This window comes from Balaenoptera borealis (assembly GCF_965194805.1).
Source record: "Balaenoptera borealis genome assembly, chromosome: X".
NCBI classification, from domain to species: Eukaryota; Metazoa; Chordata; class Mammalia; order Artiodactyla; family Balaenopteridae; genus Balaenoptera; species Balaenoptera borealis.
Window position 1 is genome coordinate 43,174,323 of NC_138881.1, and position 25,225 is coordinate 43,199,547.

At 46.5% G+C, this 25,225-nt stretch overlaps 1 protein-coding gene across 5 annotated transcripts; it reads right to left on the reverse strand.

The window, feature by feature from the left end:
* Positions 1-11,785: 11,785 nt before the first annotated feature.
* TFE3 (transcription factor binding to IGHM enhancer 3) lies at positions 11,786-23,568 on the reverse strand. Of its 5 annotated transcripts, none has more exons than XM_082376466.1 (10): positions 23,315-23,568; positions 20,927-21,040; positions 19,646-19,949; positions 18,737-18,982; positions 18,554-18,658; positions 15,917-16,034; positions 15,505-15,561; positions 15,252-15,327; positions 14,116-14,263; positions 11,786-13,260 (listed from the first exon to the last, which is right to left on the reverse strand). In XM_082376466.1, the coding sequence occupies exons 1-10, from the start codon at positions 23,428-23,430 to the stop codon at positions 13,066-13,068; spliced, it is 1,479 nt and encodes a 492-aa protein (XP_082232592.1). In that variant the 5' UTR covers positions 23,431-23,568; the 3' UTR covers positions 11,786-13,065. The 5 variants fall into 5 exon arrangements, with proteins under 5 accessions (XP_082232592.1, XP_082232591.1, XP_082232594.1 ...); XM_082376465.1 differs by having other exon boundaries at positions 11,786-13,639; XM_082376468.1 differs by having other exon boundaries at positions 11,786-13,639; positions 19,646-19,884; positions 20,927-21,098; positions 23,315-23,453.
* Positions 23,569-25,225: the final 1,657 nt, after the last annotated feature.

Sequence of the window (25,225 nt, forward strand, 5' to 3'; positions counted from 1 at the left end):
TCATTTACTGAGAGAGGAGTGCTGAAATCTCTGACTTTATTCATGGATTTGTCCACTTCTTGCAATCCTATCAGTTTCTGCTTCATTTATTTTGAATCTCTGTTATTAGATTATGGACATATAGTTGGGTTTAAATCTACCATCTTACAATTTGCTATTTGTCCTATCTGTTCTTTGTTTCCTCTTTTTTGGCCTTCTCATGGATTTATTGAGTGTTTTCTATAATACCATTTTAGCTCCTATGTTGATTTATTAGTTATAACTCTTTGTCTTATTTTAGTAATGGTTTTAGGGTTTAACTTATTTTTAACTTATTTATTCATCTTTAACTTTTTCTTACAATATGCTGTCCAGTGATAGTGTACTATTTCATGTATAGTATACAAAACTTATAACAGTGTATTTCCATTTCTCCCTTCCCAATATTTGTGCTATTGTTGGCCATACATTTTATTTCTTTTCTTTTTTTAAATAAATTTATTTATTTTATTTATTTCATTTTTGGCTGTTTTGGGTCTTTGTTGCAGTGCGCAGGCTTCCCACTGTGGTGGCTCCTCTTGCTGCAGAGCATGGGCTGTAGGCGCGCGGGCTTCAGTAGTTGTGGTGCAAGGGCTTAGTTGCTCTGCGGCGTGTGAGATCTCCCTGGACCAGGGCTTGAACCCATGTCCCCTGCATTGGCAGGCGGATTCTTAACCACTGTGCCACCACGGAAGCCCCCCTTTACATTTTGCACTCAAGACAAGTGCCTCACTTGCCTGCCCCTAATCCTAGCTCTGGTTAAGTCCTGCTTTTTATTTTTCTGGCCTTAAAATCCTTGCCTTTAGGGAATTCCCTGGCAGTCCAGTGGTTAGGACTCTGTGCTTTCACTGCTGAGGGCACGGGTTCAATCCTCGGTTGGGGAACTAAGATCCCACAAGCTGTACAGCACAGCCAAAAATAAATAAATAAATAAAATTTAAAACTCCTTGCCTTTAATGGGAGCTTTTAGTCCATTTACATATTATGGAATTATTGATATGGTCAGATTAAGCTCTATCTGGTTATAATATGTTTTCTATTTGTTCCTTCTGGTTTCTGATCCTCTGTTCCTCCTCTCCCATTTTCTTTTGAGTTAACCAAATATATTTTAATATTCAATTGTTATTCTTCTATTGGCTTTTCATCTGTACCTGTTTTCATTATTTTCTTTAGCAGTTGCCCTGGTGATTACAAAATGCATCCTTAATTTATCCCAGTCGACTCAAAGTTAATATTTTACCATCTCATATGAGATGGTAAAACCTTGCTAAAGTACAGTTTCATTTCCCAAATCCTATCCTTTGTGTTATGGTTATGTATGCTATAGCTACATATATTTTAAATGTTACAATTCAGCTTGATCCATTTGAAGCATGTTTTTAGGATATTTTGGAGAATATCTACAGTAACCCTTACTCTAGGGCTGAAGTAGCCTACTCTTAAGGCATGGTCTTTCTGGAGCGTCTGTTTCTCAGTGGGGTATTGGGTGAAGATTCTGCACTCAGGCTGGTCAAAATCCCTGTGTCTCCCAGAATTGTGCAAGCATCGATTCAGTTCACATAAGCCCAGGACTGATCTCTGCTTGGCCTCGCAGTGTCTCATTCTAAGCCTGCACAGCCTAGTATTTGGCCAAAGACCTAAAGCAATGTCTTCGGTGACTTCTGGAAGTTTGCTTCTACAAAGCTCTTTTTTCTCTAATACCATGCCTGCTAGACCGAAGTCCCGAAATCTGATCTCTACCACCCGGCTCAGGTATATTGCTATTCTCTTCCTAGGCTCCACTTCCCTCCAAGGGGCTCCTGAAACTGACCCAGGCAGAAAGAAGGTACAGTATAGGCTTACTGCGTGCTCACCTTAAAGTTTTGCCCACTAACTTTTATTTTTATTTTTATTTTAACATTTTTATTGGAGTATAATTGCTTTACAATGGTGTGTTTGTTAGTTTCTGCTTTAGAGCAAAGTGAATCAGCTATACATATACATATATCCCCATATCTCCTCCCTCTTGGTCTCCCTCCCACCCTCCCTATCCCACCCCTCTAGGTGGTCACAAAGCACCGAGCTGATCTCCCTGTGCTATGCGGCTGCTTCCCACTAGCTATCGGTTTTACATTTGGTAGTGTATATATGTCCATGCCACTCTCTCACTTTGCCCCAGCTTACCCTTCCCCCACCCCGTGTCCTCAAGTCCACTCTCTAGTAGGTCTGCGTCTTTATTCCCATCCTGCCCCTAGGTTCTTCATGACCTTTTTTTTTTTTTTTTTAGATTCCATATATATGTCTTAGCATACGGTATTTGTTTTTCTCTTTCTGACTTACTTCACTCTGTATGACAGACTCTAGGTCCATCCACCTCACTACAAATAACTCAGTTTCGTTTCGTTTTATGGCTGAGTAATATTCCATTGTATAAATGTGCCACATCCTCTTTATCCATTCATCTGTTGATGGACACTTAGATTGCTTCCATGTCCTGCCTATTGTAAATAGAGCTGCAATGAACATTGTGGTACGTGACTCTTTTTGAATTATGGTTTTCTCAGGGTATATGCCCAGTAGTGGGATTGCTGAGTCATATGGTAGTTCTATTTTTAGTTTTTTAAGGAACCTCCATACTGTTCTCCATAGTGGCTGTATCAATTTACATTCCCACCAACAGTGCAAGAGGGTTCCCTTTTCTCTGCACCCTCTCCAGCATTTATTGTTTGTAGATTTTTTGATGATGGCCATTCTGACTGGTGTGAGGTGATACATCATTGTAGTTTTGATTTGCATTTCTCTAATGATTAGTGATGTTGAGCATTCTTTCATGTGTTTGTTGGCAATCTGTATATCTTTTCTGGAGAAATATCTACTTAGGTCTTCTGCCCATTTTTGGATTGGGTTGTTTGTTTTTTGGATATTGAGCTGCGTGAGCTGCTTGTAAATTTTGGAGATGAATCCTTTGTCAGTTGCTTCGTTTGCCAATATTTTCTCCCATTCTGAGGGTTGTCTTTTCGTCTTGTTTATGGTTTCCTTTGCTGTGCAAAAGCTTTTAAGTGTCATTAGGTCCCATTTGTTTATTTTTGTTTTTATTCCCATTTCTCTAGGAGGCGGGTCAAAAAGGATCTTGCTGTGATTTATGTCATAGAGTGTTCTGCCTATGTTTTCCTCTAAGAGGTTTATAGTGTCTGGCCTTAAACTTAGGTCTTTAATCCATTTTGATTTTATTTTTGTGTATGGTATTAGGGAGTGTTCCAATTTCATTCTTTTACATGTAGCTGTCCAGTTTTCCCAGCACCACTTATTGAAGAGGCTGTCTTTTCTACATTGTATATTCTTGCCTCCATAATCAAAAATAAGGTGACCATATGTGCGTGGGTTTATCTCTTCTGCCCACTAATTTTAACATTTAGCATTCAGGCAGAGCCTCCCATCAAGCCTCTTAGATAGCCTCAACCACCAGAGGGCAGACAGCAGAAGCAAGAAAAACTACAATCCTGCAGCCTGTGGAACAAAAACCACATTCACAGAAAGATAGACAAGATGAAAAGGAAGAGGGCTACATACCAGATGAAGGAACAAGAAAAAACCCCAGAAAAACAACTAAATGAAGTGGAGATAGGCAACCTTCCAGAAAAAGAATTCAGAATAATGGTAGTGAAGATGATCCAGGACCTCGGAATAAGAATGGAGGCAAAAATCGAGAAGATGCAAGAAATGATTAACAAAGACCTAGAAGAATTAAAGAACAAACAAACGGAGATGAACAGTACAATAACTGAAATGAAAACTACACTAGAAGGAATCAATAGCAGAATAACTGAGGCAGAAGAACGGATAAGTGACCTGGAAGACAGAATGGTGGAATTCACTGCTGCAGAACAGACTAAAGAAAAAAGAATGAAAAGAAATGAAGACAGCCTAAGAGACCTCTGGGACAACATTAAACGCAACAACATTCGCATTATAGGGGTCCCAGAAGGAGAAGAGAGAGAGAAAGGACCAGAGAAAATATTTGAAGAGATTATAGTCGAAAACTTCCCTAACATGGGAAAGGAAATAGCCACCCAAGTCCAGGAAGCGCAGAGAGTCCCATACAGGATAAACCCAAGGAGAAACACGCCAAGACACATAGTAATCAAACTGGCAAAAATTAAAGACAAAGAAAAATTATTGAAAGCAACAAGGGAAAAACGACAAATAACATACAAGGGAACTCCCATAAGGTTAACAGCTGATTTCTCAGCAGAATCTCTACAAGCCAGAAGGGAGTGGCATGATATACTTAAAGTGATGAAAGGGAAGAACCTACAACCAAGATTACTCTACCCGGCATGGATCTCATTCAGATTCGATGGAGAAATCAAAAGCTTTACAGACAAGCAAAAGCTAAGAGAATTCAGCACCACCAAACCAGCCCTACAACAAATGCTAAAGGAACTTCTCTAAGTGGGACACACAAGAGAAGAAAAGGACCTACAAAAACAAGCCCAAAACAATTAGGAAAATGGTCATAGGAACATACATATCGATAATTACCTTAAACGTGGATGGATTAAAGGCTCCAAGCAAAAGACACAGGCTTGCTGAATGGATACAAAAACAAGACCCATATATATGCTGTCTACAAGAGACCCACTTCAGACCTAGGGACACATACAGACTGAAAGTGAGGGGATGGAAAAAGATATTCCATGCAAATGGAAATCAAAAGAAAGCTGGAGTAGCTATACTCATATCAGATAAAATAGACTTTAAAATAAAGAATGTTACAAGAGACAAGGAAGGACACTACACAATGATCAAGGGATCAATCCAAGAAGAAGATATAACAATTATAAATATATATGCACCCAACATAGGAGCACCTCAATACATAAGGCAACTGCTAACAGGTATAAAAGAGGAAGTCGACAGTAACACAATAATAGTGGGGGACTTTAACACCTCACTTACACCAATGGACAGATCATCCAAAATGAAAATAAATAAGGAAACAGAAGCTTTAAATGACACATTAAACAAGATGGACTTACTTGATATTTATAGGACGTTCCATCTTAAAACAGCAGATTACACTTTCTTCTCAAGTGCGCATGGAACATTCTCCAGGATAGATCACATCTTGGGTCACAAATCAAGCCTCAGTAAATTTAAGAAAACTGAAATCATATCAAGCATCTTTTCTGACCACAGCGCTATAGGATTAGAAATCCATTACAGGGAAAAAATGTAAAAAATACAAACACATGGAGGCTAAACAATACGTTACTAAATAACCAAGAGATCACTGAAGAAATCAAAGAGGAAATCAAAAAATACCTAGAGACAAATGACAATGAAAACACGATGATCCAAAACCTATGGGATGCAGCAAAAGCAGTTCTAAGAGGGAAGTTTATAGCTATACAAGCCTACCTAAAGAAACAAGAAAAATCTCAAGTAAACAATCTAACCTTACACCTAAAGCAACTAGAGAAAGAAGAACAAACAAAACCCATAGTTGGCAGAAGGAAAGAAATCATAAAGATCAGAGTGGAAATAAAATGAAATAGAAACAAAGAAAACAATAGCAAAGATCAATAAGACTAAAAGCTGGTTCTTTGAGAAGATAAACGAAATTGATAAGCCATTAGCCAGACTCATCAAGAAAAAGAGGGAGAGGACTCAAATCAATAAAATCAGAAATGAGAAAGGAGACGTTACAACAGACACCGCAGAAATACAAAGCATCCTAAGAGACTACTACAAGCAACTCTATGCCAATAAAATGGACAACCTGGAAGAAATGGACAAATTCTTAGAAAGGTATAACCTTCCAAGACTGAACCAGGAAGAAACAGAAAATATTAACAGACCAATCACAAGCAATGAAATTGAAACTGTGATTAAAAATCTTCCAACAAACAAAAGTCCAGGACCAGATGGCTTCACAGGTGAATTCTATCAAACATTTAGAGAAGAGCTAACACCCATCCTTCTCAAACTCTTCCAAAAAATTGCAGAGGAAGGAACACTCCCAAACTCATTCTATGAGGCCACCATCATCCTGATACCAAAACCAGACAAAGATACTACAAGAAAAGAAAATTACAGACCAATATCACTGATGAATATAGATGCAAATGTCCTCAACAAAATACTAGCAAACAGAATCCAACAACACATTAAGAGGATCATACACCATGATCAAGTGGGATTTATCCCAGGGATGCAAGGATTCTTCAATATACGCAAATCAATCAATGTGATACACCATATTAACAAATTGAAGAATAAAAACCATATGATCATCTCAATAGATGCAGAAAAAGCTTTTGACAAAATTCAACACGCATTTATGATAAAAACTCTCCAGAAAGTAGGCATAGAGGGAACCTACCTCAACATAATAAAGGCCATATACGACAAACCCACAGCAAACATCACTCTCAACGGTGAAAAACTGAAAGCATTTCCTCTAAGATCAGGAACGAGACAAGGATGTCCACTCTCACCACTATTATTCAACATAGTTCTGGAAGTCCTAGCCACGGCAATCAGAGAAGAAAAAGAAATAAAAGGAATACAAATTGGAAAAGAAGAAGTAAAACTGTCACTGTTTGCGGATGACGTGATACTATACATAGAGAATCCTAAAACTGCCACCAGAAAACTACTAGAGCTAATTAATGAATTTGGTAAAGTTGCAGGATACAAAATTAATGCACAGAAATCTCTTGCATTCCTATACACTAATGATGAAAAATCTGAAAGAGAAATTGTGGAAACACTCCCATTTACCATTGCAAAAAAAAGAATAAAATACCTAGGAATAAACCTACCTAGGGAGACAAAAGACCTGTATGCAGAAAACTATAAGACACTGATGAAAGAAATTAAAGATGATACCAACAGATGGAGAGATATACCATGTTCTTGGATTGGAAGAATCAATATTGTGAAAATGACTATACTACCCAAAGCAATCTACAGATTCAATGCAATCCCTATCAAATTACCAATGCCATTTTTTACAGAACTAGAACAAATCATCTTAAAATTTGTATGGAGACACAAAAGACCCCGAATAGCCAAAGCAGTCTTGAGGGAAAAAAACGGAGCTGGAGGAATCAGACTCCCTGACTTCAGACTATACTACAAAGCTACAGTAATCAAGACAATATGGTACTGGCACAAAAACAGAAACATAGATCAATGGAACAAGATAGAAAGCCCAGAGATAAACCCACGCACCTATGGTCAACTAATCTATGACAAAGGAGGCAAAGATATACAATGGAGAAAAGACAGTCTCTTCAATAAGTGGTGCTGGGAAAACTGGACAGCTACATGTAAAAGAATGAAATTAGAATACTCCCTAACACCATACACAAAAATAAACTCAAAATGGATTAGAGACCTAAATGTAAGAGTGGACACTATAAAACTCTTAGAGGAAAACATAGGAAGAACACTCTTTGACATAAATCACAGCAAGATCTTTTTTGATCCACCTCCTAGAGTAATGGAAATAAAAACAAAAATAAACAAATGGGACCTAATGAAACTTCAAAGCTTTTGCACAGCAAAGGAAACCATAAACAAGACGAAAAGACAACCCTCAGAATGGGAGATCCACACTGTTCTTAAGAAGGATAATGTGAAGAATGAAGATAAAGATCAGAAATCCAAGGAGAATGGTGCAAGTGTATGATAAAATACATGTAGTGATGAAGAATGGTGATAAGTAATGTAATATATAAAATCATGAGACAAAAATGTTTGTAAGTGATGCATGTTTGATTTTAGTAGTATAAATATCTGTTAGTTCAAATGATGTATAAAGTTTTATGAATGTGAGAGTCTTTGCATTTGAAAATTGCTTGTAATTCCTGGCATCCAAATTATTAAACACTCCTTGAGTGAAAAAAAAAAAAAAAGAATGGGAGAAAATATTTGCAAACGAATCAATGGACAAAGGATTAATCTCCAAAATATAGAAACAGCTCATTCAGCTCAATATTAAAGAAACAAACACCCCAATCCAAAAATGGGCAGAAGACCTAAATAGACATTTCTCCAAAGAAGACATACAGACGGCCACGAAGCACTTGAAAAGATGCTCAACATCACTAATTATTAGAGAAATGCAAATCAAAACTACAATGAGGTATCACCTCACACCAGTTAGAATGGGCATCATCAGAAAATCTACAAACAACAAATGCTGGAGAGGGTGTGGAGAAAAGGGAACCCTCTTGCACTGTTGGTGGGAATGTAAATTGATACAGCCACTATGGAGAACAATATGGAGGTTCCTTAAAAAACTAAAAATAGAATTACCATATGACCCAGCAATCCCACTACTGGGCATATACCCAGAGAAAACCGTAATTCAAAAAGACACATGCACCCCAATGTTCATTGCAGCACTATTTACAATAGCCAGGTCACGGAAGCAACCTAAATGCCCATCGACAGACGAATGGATAAAGAAGAAGTGGTACATATATACAATGGAATATTACTCAGCCATAAAAAGAAACGAAATTGAGTCATTTGTTGAGAAGTGGATGGATCTAGAGACTGTCATACAGAGTGAAGTAAGTCAGAAAGAGAAAAACAAATATCATATATTAACGCATGTATGTGGACCCTAGAAAAATGGTACAGATGAGCCGGGTTGCAGGGCAGAAGTTGAGACACAGATGTAGAGAACAAACGTATGGACACCAAGGGGGGAAAACCGCGGTGGGGTGGGGATGGTGGTGTGCTGAATTGGGCGATTGGGATTGACATGTACACAGTGATGTGTATAAAATTGATGACTGATTAAAAATAAATAAATAAAATAAAATAAAATAAAATAAAATGATCCTGGGCTTGTAGTGCCCCCTAGCAAAAAACAAAAAAAAACCAAAAAAAAAACCATTTAGTGTTTAGCTGTGGATCCACTCCCCAGTATTACTGTGGTATTCTAATGGTAATTTTCTATTTATCTCATTCCTTCTATATTTATTATTTAGAATTCTAATGCAAGGAAGAGTTATCCCATCTCCAGCGTTTATTTACTTACCCAATTATATCACTGATATATATAAGTATGGAATCATGGATATTTAGTTTTTGGACTACAATACAGCACTATCATTATTTTTTTGTTGCTCAGACTGCTCTATCTTTAGTTATTGGGAGTTCTTTCAGGTTGGCTCCTGCATCTTTATGACACACTCCCATCTTTTTTTGTTTAGGTTCTTCCTTACTTTCTGGTACCACACAGTGCTCCAGGCTCATCATGTGTTTCCCTTCCCCGGCATTAAAATCAGCCATTTCTCCAAGGAGCCCTGGTTCCTTTCATTGGAGAATGGCATTTAGAAACCAAGATGTGGGTGCTAGATGTGCTTGTTGCTTCTGGAATAGCACAATGTCTAGGCCTTCTCAATGGGCAGACAGAAACTGTCAGAGGAGACCAAGAAGATATGACAGCTCAACCCAATGTGGTAGGGAGCTTCTAAGATGTCCCTCCAGTGGTCCTACTGCTATTCATGATCTTGTGTAATCCTCTCCCGTGAGTAACTTGCTTCTAACCAACAGAATGCCTCAATGGTGAGGGTATGTCACTTCCATGATTAGATTACAACAGATAGTAACTTCTGTTTTGCTAGCAGGCTCTTCTATTGCTGACTTTGATGAAGCAAAGTACTTATGCTGTGAGCTGCCTCATGGAAGGAAAGGCACACATGGTCAGGACTGAGTGCACCTCCAGCTGACAGCCAGCAAGGAACTGAGGCCCTCTGTTTAACAGGCTGCAGAGAACTGAGAACTGCCCCAAACCACGTGAGTGCAAGTGTAGAGCAGATTCTTCCCCAGTCCGGCTTTCAGATGAGTCCTCAGTCCTGCCCACACCTCCCCTGATTGTACCTTCTTGAGAGCCACTGGAGTAGAGGAGCCAGCTAAGCCAGCCTGGCTGCCTGACCTGCAAAAATTGGGAGATAACGAACGCATGATTTTTTAGCCACTAAGATTGTGGTGATTTGTTACACAGAAAGAGATAACAAACAGAGTATCCTTATTTGGATCCTAGAACAGAAAAAAGACATTCGTGGAAAAACCAGTGAAATCCAAATAAAGTCTGGAGTTCCTAGTACTGTGCCGATGTGATTTTCTTAGCCTTAATAAATGTGCCAAGGTTATCCAAGCTGTTAACATTAGGGGGAGCTGGATAACAGGTATGAGAACTCTCTCTACTGTCTTTCCCACACTTCTGTAAATCTAAAATTATTTCAGAATACAAAGTTAAAAAAATTGGGAGATAACGAACGCATGATTTTTTAGCCACTAAGGTTGTGGTGATTTGTTACACAGAAAGAGATAACAAACAGAGTATCCTTATTTGGATCCTAGAACAGAAAAAAGACATTCGTGGAAAAACCAGTGAAATCCAAATAAAGTCTGGAGTTCCTAGTACTGTGCCGATGTGATTTTCTTAGCCTTAATAAATGTGCCAAGGTTATCCAAGCTGTTAACATTAGGGGGAGCTGGATAACAGGTATGAGAACTCTCTCTACTGTCTTTCCCACACTTCTGTAAATCTAAAATTATTTCAGAATACAAAGTTAAAAAAATTGGGAGATAACGAACGCATGATTTTTTAGCCACTAAGGTTGTGGTGATTTGTTACACAGAAAGAGATAACAAACAGAGTATCCTTATTTGGATCCTAGAACAGAAAAAAGACATTCGTGGAAAAACCAGTGAAATCCAAATAAAGTCTGGAGTTCCTAGTACTGTGCCGATGTGATTTTCTTAGCCTTAATAAATGTGCCAAGGTTATCCAAGCTGTTAACATTAGGGGGAGCTGGATAACAGGTATGAGAACTCTCTCTACTGCCTTTGCCACACTTCTGTAAATCTAAAATTATTTCAGAATACAAAGTTAAAAAAAAAACACTTGTGGGTATTACATGTTATCTTTGTAAAATAAAGAGAATATAGCCAATTTGAGGAGAAAAAAAATAAAGCTATCAGGGAGCCACCAGTCTGGTGGTAGAGGTTCAGCAACCAGGCCCTAGGGCTCACAGTATGTTAGGCTAGAAAGGGGCAGGCAGCGAGTGTGGTGGTCACAGCCTGATGGGGGTGACACAGGACCAGGCCTTATACCTGCCCTGGGAGTCAGTTCGGTTGAGAAATTCCAGGAATATTTTTTCCCCAGCCTAAGATACTTGTGTCTATTCACTTCCATTTAAATTCCCCCCAAATGTCAACACCGGTTCCAAAACCGAGTTGTTTGCTTGTTCCTCTACCTTTACGGTTTTTGTCTTTGCCATTTCCACCAGCTGGAACACCTCTACTGTCTGCCAGGAGATATCCTCATATATTTCCTTATCAGCTTCAAAAGTGAACTTGCAAGAAAATCTTCATTGGCCCGTCTGTCCTCAATGACATTGTTCAAACCAGAGCCCTCACCTAACTTTACCATTTAGCGCTTCATCCATTTACCAGCTGTATATTGTCAGATAGTTACTTAAACCCTGTTCTATTCGTGTTTCTTCAAACGTGAAATAGGAGTAAGAATCAGTACTTTCTTGATGAATATTCCTTAGGATAATAAATTGGGTAAAACGCTTTCAACAGTTAGGAGGCTGCCTAGCAGACAGTTAAGGACTCATTGCTTTTGTTTGTACATTGTTTTCTCCAGCCCCTCTATCTAAATTCTTGTACCCATCCCTCTCAAATCTGTTTCTTCCAAGAACCTTCATGAGCCATGCTCATTGCACAGACAAAAAGCAAGGACAGGAGACTCTTTGCCAAAGTTAAAAGCGCATCAAACACGCCTAGCATTTATTATTTTAATCACAAACCTACAGACCCCTTAGTACACCCTCCTCGGGACTCGGCCCCAACAATCCAAAGCTGACAACCTTGGGTGTATGGGGTAGGAGGGATGGGGATGGGCAGGGAGTGTCTCTTGATAACTCTGAAATGGGGAAGATTTCTCCAAATGGAGAACTAGGTGGAGGCCAGAGGTTGGGGGTGACCTAGCTTCTGAGTAGGGGGTCAGTAAAAAAATCAGATAAACAAAAGAGGGGGTATATATGTTTTTGCAATCCTCCCCCTAAGCCTCTGCCTTGGTGAGACAGGCTTCCACTTGTTCCTGGGCTGGGGAACTCCCTGGAAAGGCCCCTTCCTTCATCTTGTTCCTCTACATGTTAAAAAAGAGTACCGGGGTGCTGGTTCTGGGAACATGGACCCAGTACCCCCTTATCTCCATCACCTCCCCAATCTACCCTTCAAGAAAGGAGGTAAAACTCTGCCCAAGTGTGGGGGTCTAACTCTCACTCACTCCTGATCTAGGTCTGGAATGTCAACCCACAAGATTTCAAGATCTGCCCCCTTCTTCAAGGGCCAGGTCGGCTTAGAGCCCTCCTAGGTTAAGTCACAATGGTCCCAGGTTAAGGCGGGGGAGCTTAAGTACCACTCCTCCCTGCAGTGTGGAATGATTGGATGGGATGTTGCTAAGAGACGAGGGCTGTGATCTCCACAAAGTTGCCCTATCTTACTGACTCCTCCACACCTGAAATACCTGCGCTGGGCTGTTCCTATAGGGAAAGGGCGGGGCCTGACTCCTCCATTGCTAGAAGGCCAGGACTGAGTTCCCAGGTAAAGGGGTTGGCTCTCATCCTCACTTCTGTTCCTTGCCTGCACAGGGCAGGGTTCACGGGGAAGGGGCAGGGCTTAAACCCCCAGGGTGGGACCTCCATTTTGACTCCTCTTCCTTGCCAGGATAGACTAGACTGTTGGTTCCAAGAGAGGGGATGGAGCAGTATCCTGACACTCTTTATCCCAGGAAACATGGCTAGGACAGTCCCTAGGGGCCAGCGGCTGACCTCATCCTGTCTCCTTCCCTCACCTGGGCAAGGGCGGGTCCCACGGGGCAGGGGTGAGGCTGCGTTCTGCAAGAGACAGGCCCTGATGTCCCTACCTTCTCCACGTCTGAAATACCTGCATTGGCCTGTCCTGTGGGGAAGGGGTGGGGCCTCATCTGACTCCTCCTCCTTGCTTGGTTACAGGGGTGGGGCCTCATCAGTCTCCTCTTCCCCCAGTACACCTGGGCAGGGCAGTCTCATGAAAAGGTGGGGGAAAAGGCGGGGCCTCATCCTGACATGTCCTCCTTTCCTGGGTGGGGAAGTCCCAGGGGAGGGGTGAGGCCTGATCAGGACTCCTCCTCCATGCTGAAGCTGCTGCGGCGACTGCTGGCCTTGGAGACTGCGGGGGATACTGAAGAAAGCAGGGGATCGGAGGCAGCCCGCAGTGGGGACAGGGCGCCCCCTGACAGTCCCCCCACCACCCCCTCCTCCTCCTCCATCAGAATGTCCTCCAGCCCCAGGTGGAAGGGGTCCCCCAGATCCCCCAGGTGGTCGCTGGGAAAGTGCAGGTCCAGAAGGGCATCGGAGGGTGGCGCTGGGGGCTGCTGATGGGGAGTACTCTGGGCAGGTCCCCCCGCTGCATGAAATGTTGCTGTGCCTGGCCTGCCCTCCTCTTCAACATCCAGCTGCTCTGGCTTGAGACTGTCAGAGGCTGAAGTTGTGGCCAGTGAGAGCAGCCCTGGGGTGGGAGGCACTGGCAGACCATGGATCTGGGCCTGCAGTTCTAGCTCCTGCAAAACGTAGGGGGGTGGGTGGTGGGGGTGGGATAAGATGGGGTTCAGAGTCCCTCAGAGGCAGAGGATATAACAGTTAAAAGGGTAGGCTGCCTGGGTTCGAATTCAGCCTCTGCCACTCACTAGTTGCGTAACTTCAGGCAAGTTGCTTACCGTCTCTGAGCCTCAGAGTCCCAACCTAGAAAGTGGGTATAATAATGGTCCCTGTCTCACAGGATTGTTGTGATTAACTTAGTAAATGGAGATAAGGCTCTTGGTCATAGTGCATGGCACAAGATAAAACACCGTGTCCGTTAACCAATATTCATTATTATTATTGCTAATGTTATGATTACTACTTATCATCATCATGTGAGTCAGGAAGCCCGGGGATCCCCCAAATATGCCAGGCGGAGAAATCCTAGCCTGTTCTCCCTCTGCCTCTGCCTCCAGGAAGCCCCCCTCACCCCTGCCACCGCCTCCTCCTTCCAGACCTGAATTCGGAGCTGCAGGCTGCGGTTGGCTTGCTCCAGGGATCGCTGCCGGCTCTCCAGGTCTTTGGAGCGCTGTTGCTCCTTCTGCAACTTGCGGATGTAATCCACAGAGGCTTTCAAGATGGTGCCCTTGTTCCAGCGCATCTCCCTGTGGGGCCCAAGGGGGAGGAAAGAAGGGAATGCTGCACATGGAGTCTCTCGGGAGCTGAAGGGGGCGATTGCACCAGGTAGATGGAGCACCCCGCCACGTGCCTAGAACTTGAGGCAGAGGGACATCAAGGGTATGGAATGCTCGGATGAAAACCACCTGCCTGGAACCTTCCAATGATGCCCCATCACACCCCGAACCCAGGAAGCCCTCTCTGACCTGATCCCATACTGCTCCTCTTACCCATGACCCTCTGATTCATCTCACTGCGGCCACACTGGCTTCTCAATGCTCCTAGAACATGGAAAATCATTCCCACCTCAGGGCCTCCAGCCCAGCTCTGCCCTCCACCTTGAACACTCTTCTCTCAGACACCCAGATGGCTCCTGCCTCACCTCTTTAGGCTCTTTATTCAAGTACTTCCTCATCAGTTGAGGCCTGCCCTCTCCCCACCCTCCTCACCCCAAACTGTGACCCTCCCCAATATCCCATCTTCCCTCCGTTCTTGATTCCTCTCCACAACACTCATCATAACCACCGGAGTTTACATATTTATCTTGTTTGCTGTCTGTCTGCCCCCACTAAAACATCAGTTCCGTGAGGTCAGGGATTTTTGTGCATTTTGTTCCCTCTGGTATCCTCAGGGCCTAGCATGGTACCTGGCACAAAGCAGAAGCAGCTCAATACATTTTTTGAGTAAATAAAGGAGGTACTAAATAAGCGGAAAACTGTCTATGTCGTGCAGGGGGGCAGACAACGTGGACCATAATGTCATGGACCATAATGTCATGCACCTAAAATTTTAGATGGGAACACGGTGAGGGGCTGCAACCCTGCTCAGGGTGAGGAAAGCTGGGTGAGAAAGGGGCAAAGGAGCAGGACTGCCCGGGTGGTTCCCACTTAGGGCAGGCCCACCCGGGAATGACTTTCAGGGAGTGGGGCCCCCACCCCACCTTCCACCGGCCTGGGGCTCCTGGCCCAGACTCACGGGTCACTGGACTTGGGGATGAGGGTGCCCAACTCCTTGATCCTGTCGTTAATGTTGAATCGCCTGCGACGTTCAACTTTGAAGGCGGGGGAGAGAAAGAGAAAGTGGGAAAGAGTCGTCAATAGGCTGAGAAGCGAAGAGGAGAAACTGGGGAATTGGGAGGCTGCTGCAGGGAGAGGCCCCCAAGGAAGGCCGGGCGCAGAGCGAGGCAGGGCTGCACGGCACGTGGGCAGGAGCACGCGCTCTCACTCACTCAGGTTGTGATTGTCTTTCTTCTGCCGTTCCTTCAAAAGGGCCTTGGCCTCTGTCTCTGGAAGAGAGTGCAGGAGGTGGTCAGGGCCTCTGGGTCTGGGAAAGATGACAGACGACGGTGGGCAGCATGTGCAGCCGCTGGGGTAGGCTTTGGTGGGCGCAAGCAAGCGAAGTGCCACCATTTTTACAATTTTTAAAGAAGCCATGGTGACAGGCCACTTGTTAAACCCGAGGAGAGGGAGTGGAGTGAAAGTAGGACCACGGGCCATATGGACAAAGATGGCAAACAGCCCCCATTTCTGTCTGTTTAAACCCTCTTCCCTTAGAATCAGGCCTGACCCCCAGACCTGGTAGATATGGGGCTCACCCTGGGGTATATGATAATTGCACGGGGCCAAGACCCTGGCCCTTACCAGAGATCTCCCGTTTGATATTCGGCAGCTCAGCTGGACAGGAGTTGCTGACGGTGATGGCTGGCGTGGCCACGCCCTGACTACTGTACACATCAAGCAGATTCCCTGACACAGGCAGCTGCAGGCAGGGAGAGTGGAAAAACGATGGTTGGAAACAGACCCCAGGCTCGGCCCCTTCTTCGACCAGGTTCCTGACCCTCCACTCACCCCAAAGATGGGCCCCCTCATGCAAGGATTGGCTGGCTCAGCATGGGAACCCTTCCTTCTCCTTCAAGGGAATTTCACACAGCCACTCAACAGGGAAGACAGGGTCAAGGGGACCTACCCTGCTTTGCTGGGGGACTGGAGCCTGCCTGGCCTGCTCATCGTGTCCCCACAGCCCCTCGAATCCCCCAGTGACTTCTGAAGCCCCTCTCCCAAACCCCGGCACTGGCTCTGAGAAGTGCCAGAAAACCACCCTTCTCAGGTCTTTGTCAGCTCCAATGCAACATTTCAGCCCCTCCTAGAGCTACATTCCAACTCAGCATTCTTGGAACACTCCAACCCAGTCTTCTCAGACCTTGGGAAATTGTCATGGCAACATTCCACCCAAAATCTGGCCTTTTGGAGAGTTCCAGCCCAACCTCCAGTCTTTTGCTGTGACTGCGTTGCATACAGTCTCAGGCTGCCATGCACCGAGGTTCTGATCTGGCACCCTCTTGCACATTCTGATCTCTCAGGATTTCTTGTCCAACTACTCAACAAGCACTGTTTTTATGTCAGCCTAGTTTGCTTTTTTCTTCTCCTTCACACTCTCCTGGATACACCCTAGGGCAACGAACTAATCCATAAGTAATTAGTCCCACCTCTTGATGAGTTTTCATCTCTTGAAACCCCCACTAGTCTGCTGGATCCATCCAATCTCTAGCTGTGCCCAAATCAATGAAAAATTCTGATAAATTGGTACCATTTTTACATGTGCCTCTTTCCTCTTGATAAGCTGGAAAGAAGTAAAGCTATAGCCACTTGGTATGTCCCAAAGCGAGTTATGAGACTCTTGGAATGTTCAGAACCAGAATGTTAAAATTCATTGGTGCATCTCCAGCTCTAGGAAGTTTTATCCAGTATTTACAATGACCCAGCCTCTCGGCACAGTTCACTGTAAGAGATGTGGTATGTTCTAGTCACTTCAAGGTCCAACCACATCAAATCTGGACACCTTTGGCATATCATGTTCCAATCACTTCATGGTCTAGGTGTGTCTTCATGACCTGAATGTCCTGGTACATTCAAAACGCAACAAGATAATCTGTATAACGGAGAGCTTCTCTGTTAATTTTGGCCTATGTTGTTAGAAATAAGATTATACCTTGCATGTTTAGAATAACTTTCTGTCCATCTCTGCACTAAAAAATTTAGAGAGTTACAAGCTCTAAAGTGCTATAGAGAAACATCACTTAGAGGAGAAAGGTGGAAGTGTATTTATGTTGGAGTGTAAGCATGTGTGGAAGCCTCGCAGCACCAGGACTTGGCCCTGTTCTCAGAGCATCCTCTATCCATTCTCTACCTGTCCTGCTTCAAGAGTTCCAGCTGGCCTGCTGTGAAGCCAAGAGCTACTTTGGAGTGCTGGCTGCAGGATTAAGCCAATTCTTAGGCAACTGACTCAGTTCTCAATGGCCATTTCTTCTAAAAATTTTCTTTTGTGTGTGGGGGAGGGTGTGGGTCTTGGGATGGGGGTGAATTTGAGGTTTAAAGTTTAAACTAGAAATAAGATGATGTGGTCTGCTTGCTCTCTGTTTAGATAGGCTTTAAGACCAATTGGATTTACATGGAGGCCAGGCCAGAGAATGGTAATCGATGACTTGTGTGCAGACAAGCATTTATCCAGGTTGCATTGTCCAAATTGGTTTGTTAAAGCTCCAGGTTAGGTTCTTACACAAAGAAAAACATTCAGTAAACATGAGACAAGTTTAGGAAAACTTAATAAAAAGAAACCTGTCTTGGGGCTTCCCTGGTGGCGCAGTGGTTGAGAATCTGCCTGCCAGTGCAGGGGACACAGGTTCGAGCCCTGGTCTGGGAAGATCCCACATGCCGCGGAGCAACTAGGCCCGTGAGCCACAACTACTGAGCCTGCGCGTCTGGAGCCTGTGCTCCGCAACAAGAGAGGCTGCGATAGTGAGAGGCCCGCGCATCGCGATGAAGAGTGGCCCCCGCTTGCCGCAACTGGAGAAAGCCCTCACACAGAAACGAAGACCCAACACAGCCAAAATAAATAAATAAAAATAAAGAATTATTTAAAAAAAAGAAAAAAAAAGAAACCTGTCTTACACTCAAAACAAACAAACAAAATGCTACAAGAGTCCCACTTCTTGGTCCCTCCCACAATGAAGCTTGAGTGCTTCGGTATGCCCTAATAGCTCCATGAAGTCCCCACCGTGTATATATCAAAAACTACAAGGTTCACCTCTCCATGCAGTTCAACATGGCCCCAGGGCACTGTTGTGGCCCATTCTCAACATACAGCCTCTATCTCTATCTCAGTACAATCCAAGGTGACAGTCTCTTATGTACACAGCTAGCCCGGGTGTATATAAGATATCCCTCAGTGATAGAGGGATGTGCTAATTTTTAGACCAACCTCCCATCTCAGGGCCTCACCGTGCTGGGGAGCTGCAGCCCCGTGGTGCCTCCGGGCAGATAGCTGAGCATCTCATCGTTGTAACTGGACTCCAGGCTGATGATCTCATCGATGACATCATCAATCTGGGAGAAGACATATGGAAGAGCCTTAGAAGAAGTTGGGGCAGGGGGAGCATGGGCGGGTCGTCTGCAGCCACTCACCTCCTTCTCCGAGCTAGACCCGATGGTGAGCAGCGCCATGGGGCTGTTGGGAGCACTGCCAGTGGGGCCAGTAGCGTGGGCAGCCTCAGGGGCGGGGAGTGGCTGGGCACTAGCAGCCCCCGGTGGTGGGGTGAGGGCCTGGGACGCCAGCTTGGGCCCAAGTGTGGTGGACAGGTACTGCTTCACCTGCTGCCGGCGCGCCTGCTGCAGGTGGTAGCGCGTCGGGTTCTCCAGATGGGTCTGCACCTGTGGAATGCGGGGGAGACAGGATGGGAGGGAACAAGGTAGAACAGGGCTCAGAGGGGTGACTCTGAGCCCCAGCTTGCCCCTCCGAAGTCATCTGTTCCTAGGCTCAGGATGGCAAACCAGGCCCAGAATCTGAGAACCCTCTCCCGCCCCCAAATACTGATTCAAGTCTCCCCTAGGACCCAAACTCCCTTTCTCAGAGATCCTTCACAGCCCTCAAGATCTACCCATGGGTGGCAGAATCCTTCAGAGTTTCTGGAGCACCCTGTCACAGTCCCCAAGAGGCCCCCCGCAAAGCCTGTGACCCCACCTAACAGACGTGGGAACTGTACATGGCTTCCCAAGGCACTCCACTGGCCAAAGAATTCCTAATGCATAACCATATGTGAAGTGCTTCCTACAAAGCCACTTCACAGACTCCAGGGCCCACTCAGGGCACTCATGAGCCTCCATGATCTACCAAGACATCCTATGGCCCCCAAGAACCCCTCACAACTCCACAAGAACGTCTTGGAAACCCTAAACACAATGGGATACTAGCACAGCCCCCTTTTAACAGTACCTGAGACCTTCCTTAGAGCCCCTAGGACCTCGTCCCAAAGCCACCAGGACCAATCCTCAGTCACCAGGAGGCCCTCCCAGGGCCTCTGGATGTCACCTTACCTTGAGCACCTCCCTGGGCACCTGAGCAGGGGGAGGACGACCCAATGTGTGGCCCCCAGCAGAGACGCCAACCACAGAGATGGCAGGAGAGGCAGGTGCAGGACTAGGGAAGGGAGAGGCTGCAGCCTGTTCCCGACGCTCACGCCTCTCCTGCTCCTGGGCCTGGGCCCGCATTAGCTGCTGCCGCAGCAAGACCCGCGATGAAGAAGATGACGACATGGCAGGGGTCCTGGAGCCCCCTGCAGAAGATGATGCAGAGAGTGTAGCTGGGGTGGCTGGTGTGGCCTGCAGTGATATTGGGAGGCTGTGGAATGGGAAATACGGGGCCACAGGTAAGCTAAAAGTCTCGGCCCAAGCCTAAGAAGTCATAGTGCGATGGAGCAGACATAGGAACCTGGCCTGTTCTCTGCCTTCAGAAGCCACAATGTGGAGGGGAGATAAAGGAACCAGACCTGGTCACAGCCCTCAGGGGTCACAGTCTGGTGGGGTAACTTTAGCCCTCAGTCCTTATGGTGAAGCCTGGATTTGGGCCTGTACGTATATCAAGCGGAGATACCATTACTGTTCAGCTCTGCGAGCTATTTAAAGGAGAGCAGAAGGAAACAGAATTGAGGTTGTGGGAGTAGATACGGACACAGAGGGCTCATTAAGCTCAATTTGGGGCTGGAGATGCTCCCTGAGCTCCTGGGAGTGGGCATCAGGCTATATGGGCAACCGCAGGCCCTTCTTCCTCCCCTGCCTGGGCCTCTGGTCCCAGCAGCTAGTCAGTCTTGAAAATCTCAGCGATTTCACAATCCTCTCTTCCTGCCCCTCTTCCAGGTCCCCTCCCCTCTCTTAGAGCCCAGGCCCATGACTCAGCACATTTAGACTTCCAAGCTTGGGGGAAAGAAGAGACCAGCAGGGGTTCTTCAAGGGCTGGGAGTGGGTGAATTTGTTGAGTTGGGGGGAGGGTGACCAGGGGTTATGGGAACGGCTCCGCCTACTTGGGGGCTGGGCTTGATCAGGCCACGCCCTGTGTCTGGGAACTCCAGGCATGCTGCAATTTTAATCTATGAATGGATGTGCAGGTGGGGGAGGAAGCAAGGGAGATTTTGTCTGAGATACTAGAATCCTAGCTTGGCCTCCTGCTTTCCACATGCTCTTTCTGGCTCTTAATTTTACTATCTGAAAAATTCAGGCTGGTGAGAGAATGGGTTGGACTGGCACTGAGGGCCTCTGCCCATCAAGAGGGGATGGAGGGGCCTGAGGAATCAGAAGGGGAGTCAGAGAGAGGAGACATACCTTGAGCGTAGCGATAGGGGTTGGCTTTTGAGCTCGTAGAAGCTGTCAGGATCAAGGACGTTTTCTAATTCGATGTCAGCAACAATCCCCGATTCCGGAAGCAAAGAGTTCAGGCTGAGGGTGGGGGGAAGGCAGGGGTGAGGGTCAGTGATTGTATGGAGACGTCATTCCCCTGAGAGAGACAGAGACAGAGACAGAAGAGAAAAGAAGAGAAGAGAAGCATACACCAGGAGAGAGGAGAATAGAGTGTATCCCTCACATTCGGCCACTTTGCTGAAACCGCCACCATGAATTCCCATGTCTTCTCCCCTCTCCACTCTCTTTTGCTCCGTGTTACCCATAGGTCCTTAAGATTAAAAATAATAAGCCTGGACCCCAGCTCCTCAATCTAACAATCACCTGGGTGTACAACCTGGGTTTCAGGAGAATAGAAACGAAGAATTGAGGAATGACAATTCACTTTGTGGGATTCCTGACTTTGCATTCAGAGTTCTCCCAGCCCCCACACCCCCCATTGTTTTCCTGGCTGCTGAATGTGAGCCCACATAGGTCCACAGGCATACTGCACGGTAGGGGCTTCCCTCGGCAGAACAGTCCATTGTAACACAAACTGAATGCATCACAAAGAGAACTGGGGTAGCTGATTCACTTTACTGAAGGATCCACTACTTCCCAAAAGAGCTCCCGGCCACCAACCCTGCCCCAGCCAGAGTTTGTGGGATGCGAACACGCATCCAAAAACAAGATGGAAATAACAAGGGCTCCCCTCAGTCCAACAATCTGGATTGACAAGAGGGAGAATTTGGGTGGATGATCTGCTTTATAGGAACATTCTTTTCTTGGTCAGAGGAGCTTGCCCAGCACTCTCCAGTTTTTTCGATAGACCAAAACACAAACACACCTCCAATACCAACACCCACTGACACACAAACTAAGAAGCCATGTACACCAGTCCCTTTCAACTATCGCCACTACTGTGATGATCTAGGTTGTTATAAAGGCATCAGGAGATGGTAAATTCATATATTGAAAGGCTCCTGCTCAACCCTCCATGCTGGCTGCAAGACACTAGTGTGTAGGGGACATTAACATGCAGGCAGATAGATATGCATCCTTGAATTTAGTCAAAGATTTAGAATCCTGAGATTGTCGTTGACTTGCCCCTCCCCAAGAATCTGTCTTCCTCCCTTTCCTCACTCACAGACGGGGCCCTAAAACCACCCCAGGAAGTCGGGAAGAGGAAGCTGGGGAGCCGCTGAGCTCAGCACAATCCCAGACAGAAAGTAGGCAAAGCCCCCTCCCATGCTCACACTTCGATTGCACAGAAGTTGGAAGAGGTGGGCACTGGAATGGGCACGGTATGGACAGAGAGGGCTGGGGCTTCCAGGCCCGCTGATGGAAGTAAGGCTAAGAGGTCAGAGAGGACCCACCCAGGCAGGGATGGTGCAATTGGTGCTCATTCCAGCTCTAGGGTCAGATTCAAGATTGTCTCCAGGGCCTGAAAGACAGACTGGGAAGGTGAGATAAAAAAAACCCCTCTGTGTCTGTGTGTGTGTAGGGGGTGAAAAGAGCTGGCTGAGAGGCTAGGGCAGGTGGCAGCAGGAACAAGACCCTCCTCTGGGTTCCAAAATAAGGTCTGAGGCCTTCTCTGGGCTAAGAGGTAGCACCATCTCCGTTGCCTGTCTGTCTGACTGTTTCCCATTCAAGCCCCTATGGGGTGTGGGAAGAGGGCTTTTCCACTACCCAGCTGGATGGGTGGGCAGGTGAAGGGATTATTCTGATCAAGTCTTGATGAATGTTGCTTTTCTTGTTCACTCACACACACTCACAAGGCTGGTCCCACGCAGTATATCCGAGATACCCCCAAATCCCTCCAGAGTCATTTTATCCCCAAACACAGCCTCCAGCAACCAGCCACTGGGAGTCACCAAGCTCCCAAGACAGCACCTCTATATCTTAGGACGCCTTCTCTGAGGGAAAAAGTCGCTTAAAAATCAGTGCCTCACCTACAGAGTGCCCCCTCAAACTCATTCCCCTCATATCTGACTCAAAGACCCCAAATTCAGCCTCTAGTCAGAGTCTCAGTCCCCGAAGTTCAGCTACCCTAGACTAGTTTTTGGACACAACAGAATCAGCCCCTCGAGACCCAGTCAAGGGCCCCCCCCCCAAATCTGAACTAGGCCTCCCTTAATGCACTTCCACGACTCCTTTAAGCCTCAGTCCAAGCAAGCCACCGCCAGATTCCTTAGGTGCCCCCACAAGTCGGGCGCCCAGACGTCTTCCAAGACTAGGCCGAGGGCCTCCAATCACAGTCCTGGGCCCCCGCTGCCCCCAGATCAGGCCCCCGGGAACCCCAGTTAGCACTACCGGTCCCAGGCGGTCCCGCACCTGAGCAGCTGGGCCGAGTCGGCCGGCCTGCGCTCCTCCAACAGCAGGAACACGGCTCGAGGACCCTCCGCGCTGGCCTCTACGCCGTCCCGAGCTGGCTCGGCCGCATGAGACATGACGCCCGGCCCCGGGCGAGCCCTGCCAGGCCGGTCGGGCCTCGGCCCGGTCCCCCTAACAAAATAAGAGTCCCCCTCCCCCGCTCGCCACCGCCTCCTCCGCTAAGCCATGGAGCAAGCTCTGCGCGGGCGGGCGGCGTCGGGGAGATGGGATGGGCTGTGAGTCATCCCCCGCCCAGAACGGACCAACACCCCCCCCCCCAACCTAACCCCGGACGACCGCCCTCCTCCCCCTTGTCCTCTTCCCCCTCCTCCCTGGGCTGGGGAAACTCCACAGGAAGTGACCGCAGAGCGAATAGACAGCTCGCTGGGCCACGCCCTCTGGGTGAGGCGGCCAATCGTTGAGGGGTGGCTCAAGGGCCCGCCCTAAGCTACGCCTCCGAAGCCGAGAGAGAACCAGATTCCGCCGGCCCTTATTCCGAGAAGGGGGCACCGAGGCCACGCCCTCAGAGACAGAGGCAAATCAATGAGAGGTAATGAGATTGAACCACGCCTCCTCTTCTCAAATTATCTCTCCGCAAGATATTAAGCCGCTCCTTGGGTCCTCTGCGCCTGCGTACTGATGGCCAGTCTGCGCGCGGAGGGTCTCCAGGAGACGCTTCTAGCTGCGGAAACGCGCCCTCTATAGGCCAATATACGTAGTATCCACTCCCTAAACCGCGCTCCAACCCTGATCTAGCGGTGCCTCCTCAGCCAAACCCATAGCCTTGAGGCCTAGGCAGCTACATTCCCGGAAGGTGCGCACCAGAAACCCCACCCTTTCGGTACCTACAGTCCAGCCGCCCAGCTGGTCTTCCTGGAAGCGGTCCGCCTACTCTATGTCATTTAGAGCGGTTGTTGTACTAGGTCGTTGCGCTGCACTGTAGGTGCTTAGTGAATCCTTGACGGATGAATGAGTGGAAGGATGGAAATTAGATCTGGCCCCTTCTGTGGTTGACTTCTGGAATTATAAAGACCAAGGTTAGAATATGGGCAAGGGACTTCCCCTCTCTGAGCCTCAGCTTTACTGGCCTGTCAAATGGGGGTCATAATACCTGTTTGTCAGGGTTGTTATGAGGATTGGAGGTAATTTTTTTTTTTAATTTATTTTTATGTATTTATTTATGGCTGTGTTGGGTCTTCGTTTCTGTGCGAGGGCCCTCTCCAGCCGTGGCAAGCGGGGGCCACTCTTCATTGCGGTGCGCGGGCCTCTCACTATCGCGGCCTCTACTTCTTGCGGAGCACAGGCTCCAGACGCGCAGGCTCAGCAGTTGTGGCTCACGGGCCCAGCCGCTCCGCGGCATGTGGGATCCTCCCAGACCAGGGCTCGAACCCGTGTCCCCCGCATCAGCAGGCAGACTCTCAACCACTGCGCCACCAGGGAAGCCCGAGGTAATTTTTGAATAGTGCTAGCAGGTTGTTTGGCATACAATAATCTCTCCAAAAATTGATTCACTCATTTGTGCACTGATGTAACAAACATTTATTGAGCTCCTCTGTGTGCTAGATACATGCAAGCCGGCTTGCACACAGCAGAGGGTCCCACCCATACCTTCAGATGCACAGTCAGCTCACAAAATACCCAGACCTACAACCTTCCCTTTATCCCTCCCAACATCCCGAGACCATGCCCATCAGTTGGACCACTGGGAACTTCGCTGAGCGCCCATTTGCCTTGCACCTTCCTGTATTGGCACCCTTATTTCCCAAGTTGGCTTGGTAAACACGCACATCCCCATACGCTCACACACAAACATTACCCACATAATAAAGACAGTTCTTTAATCTTTAAAAAAATCAATACATTACCAGTAAA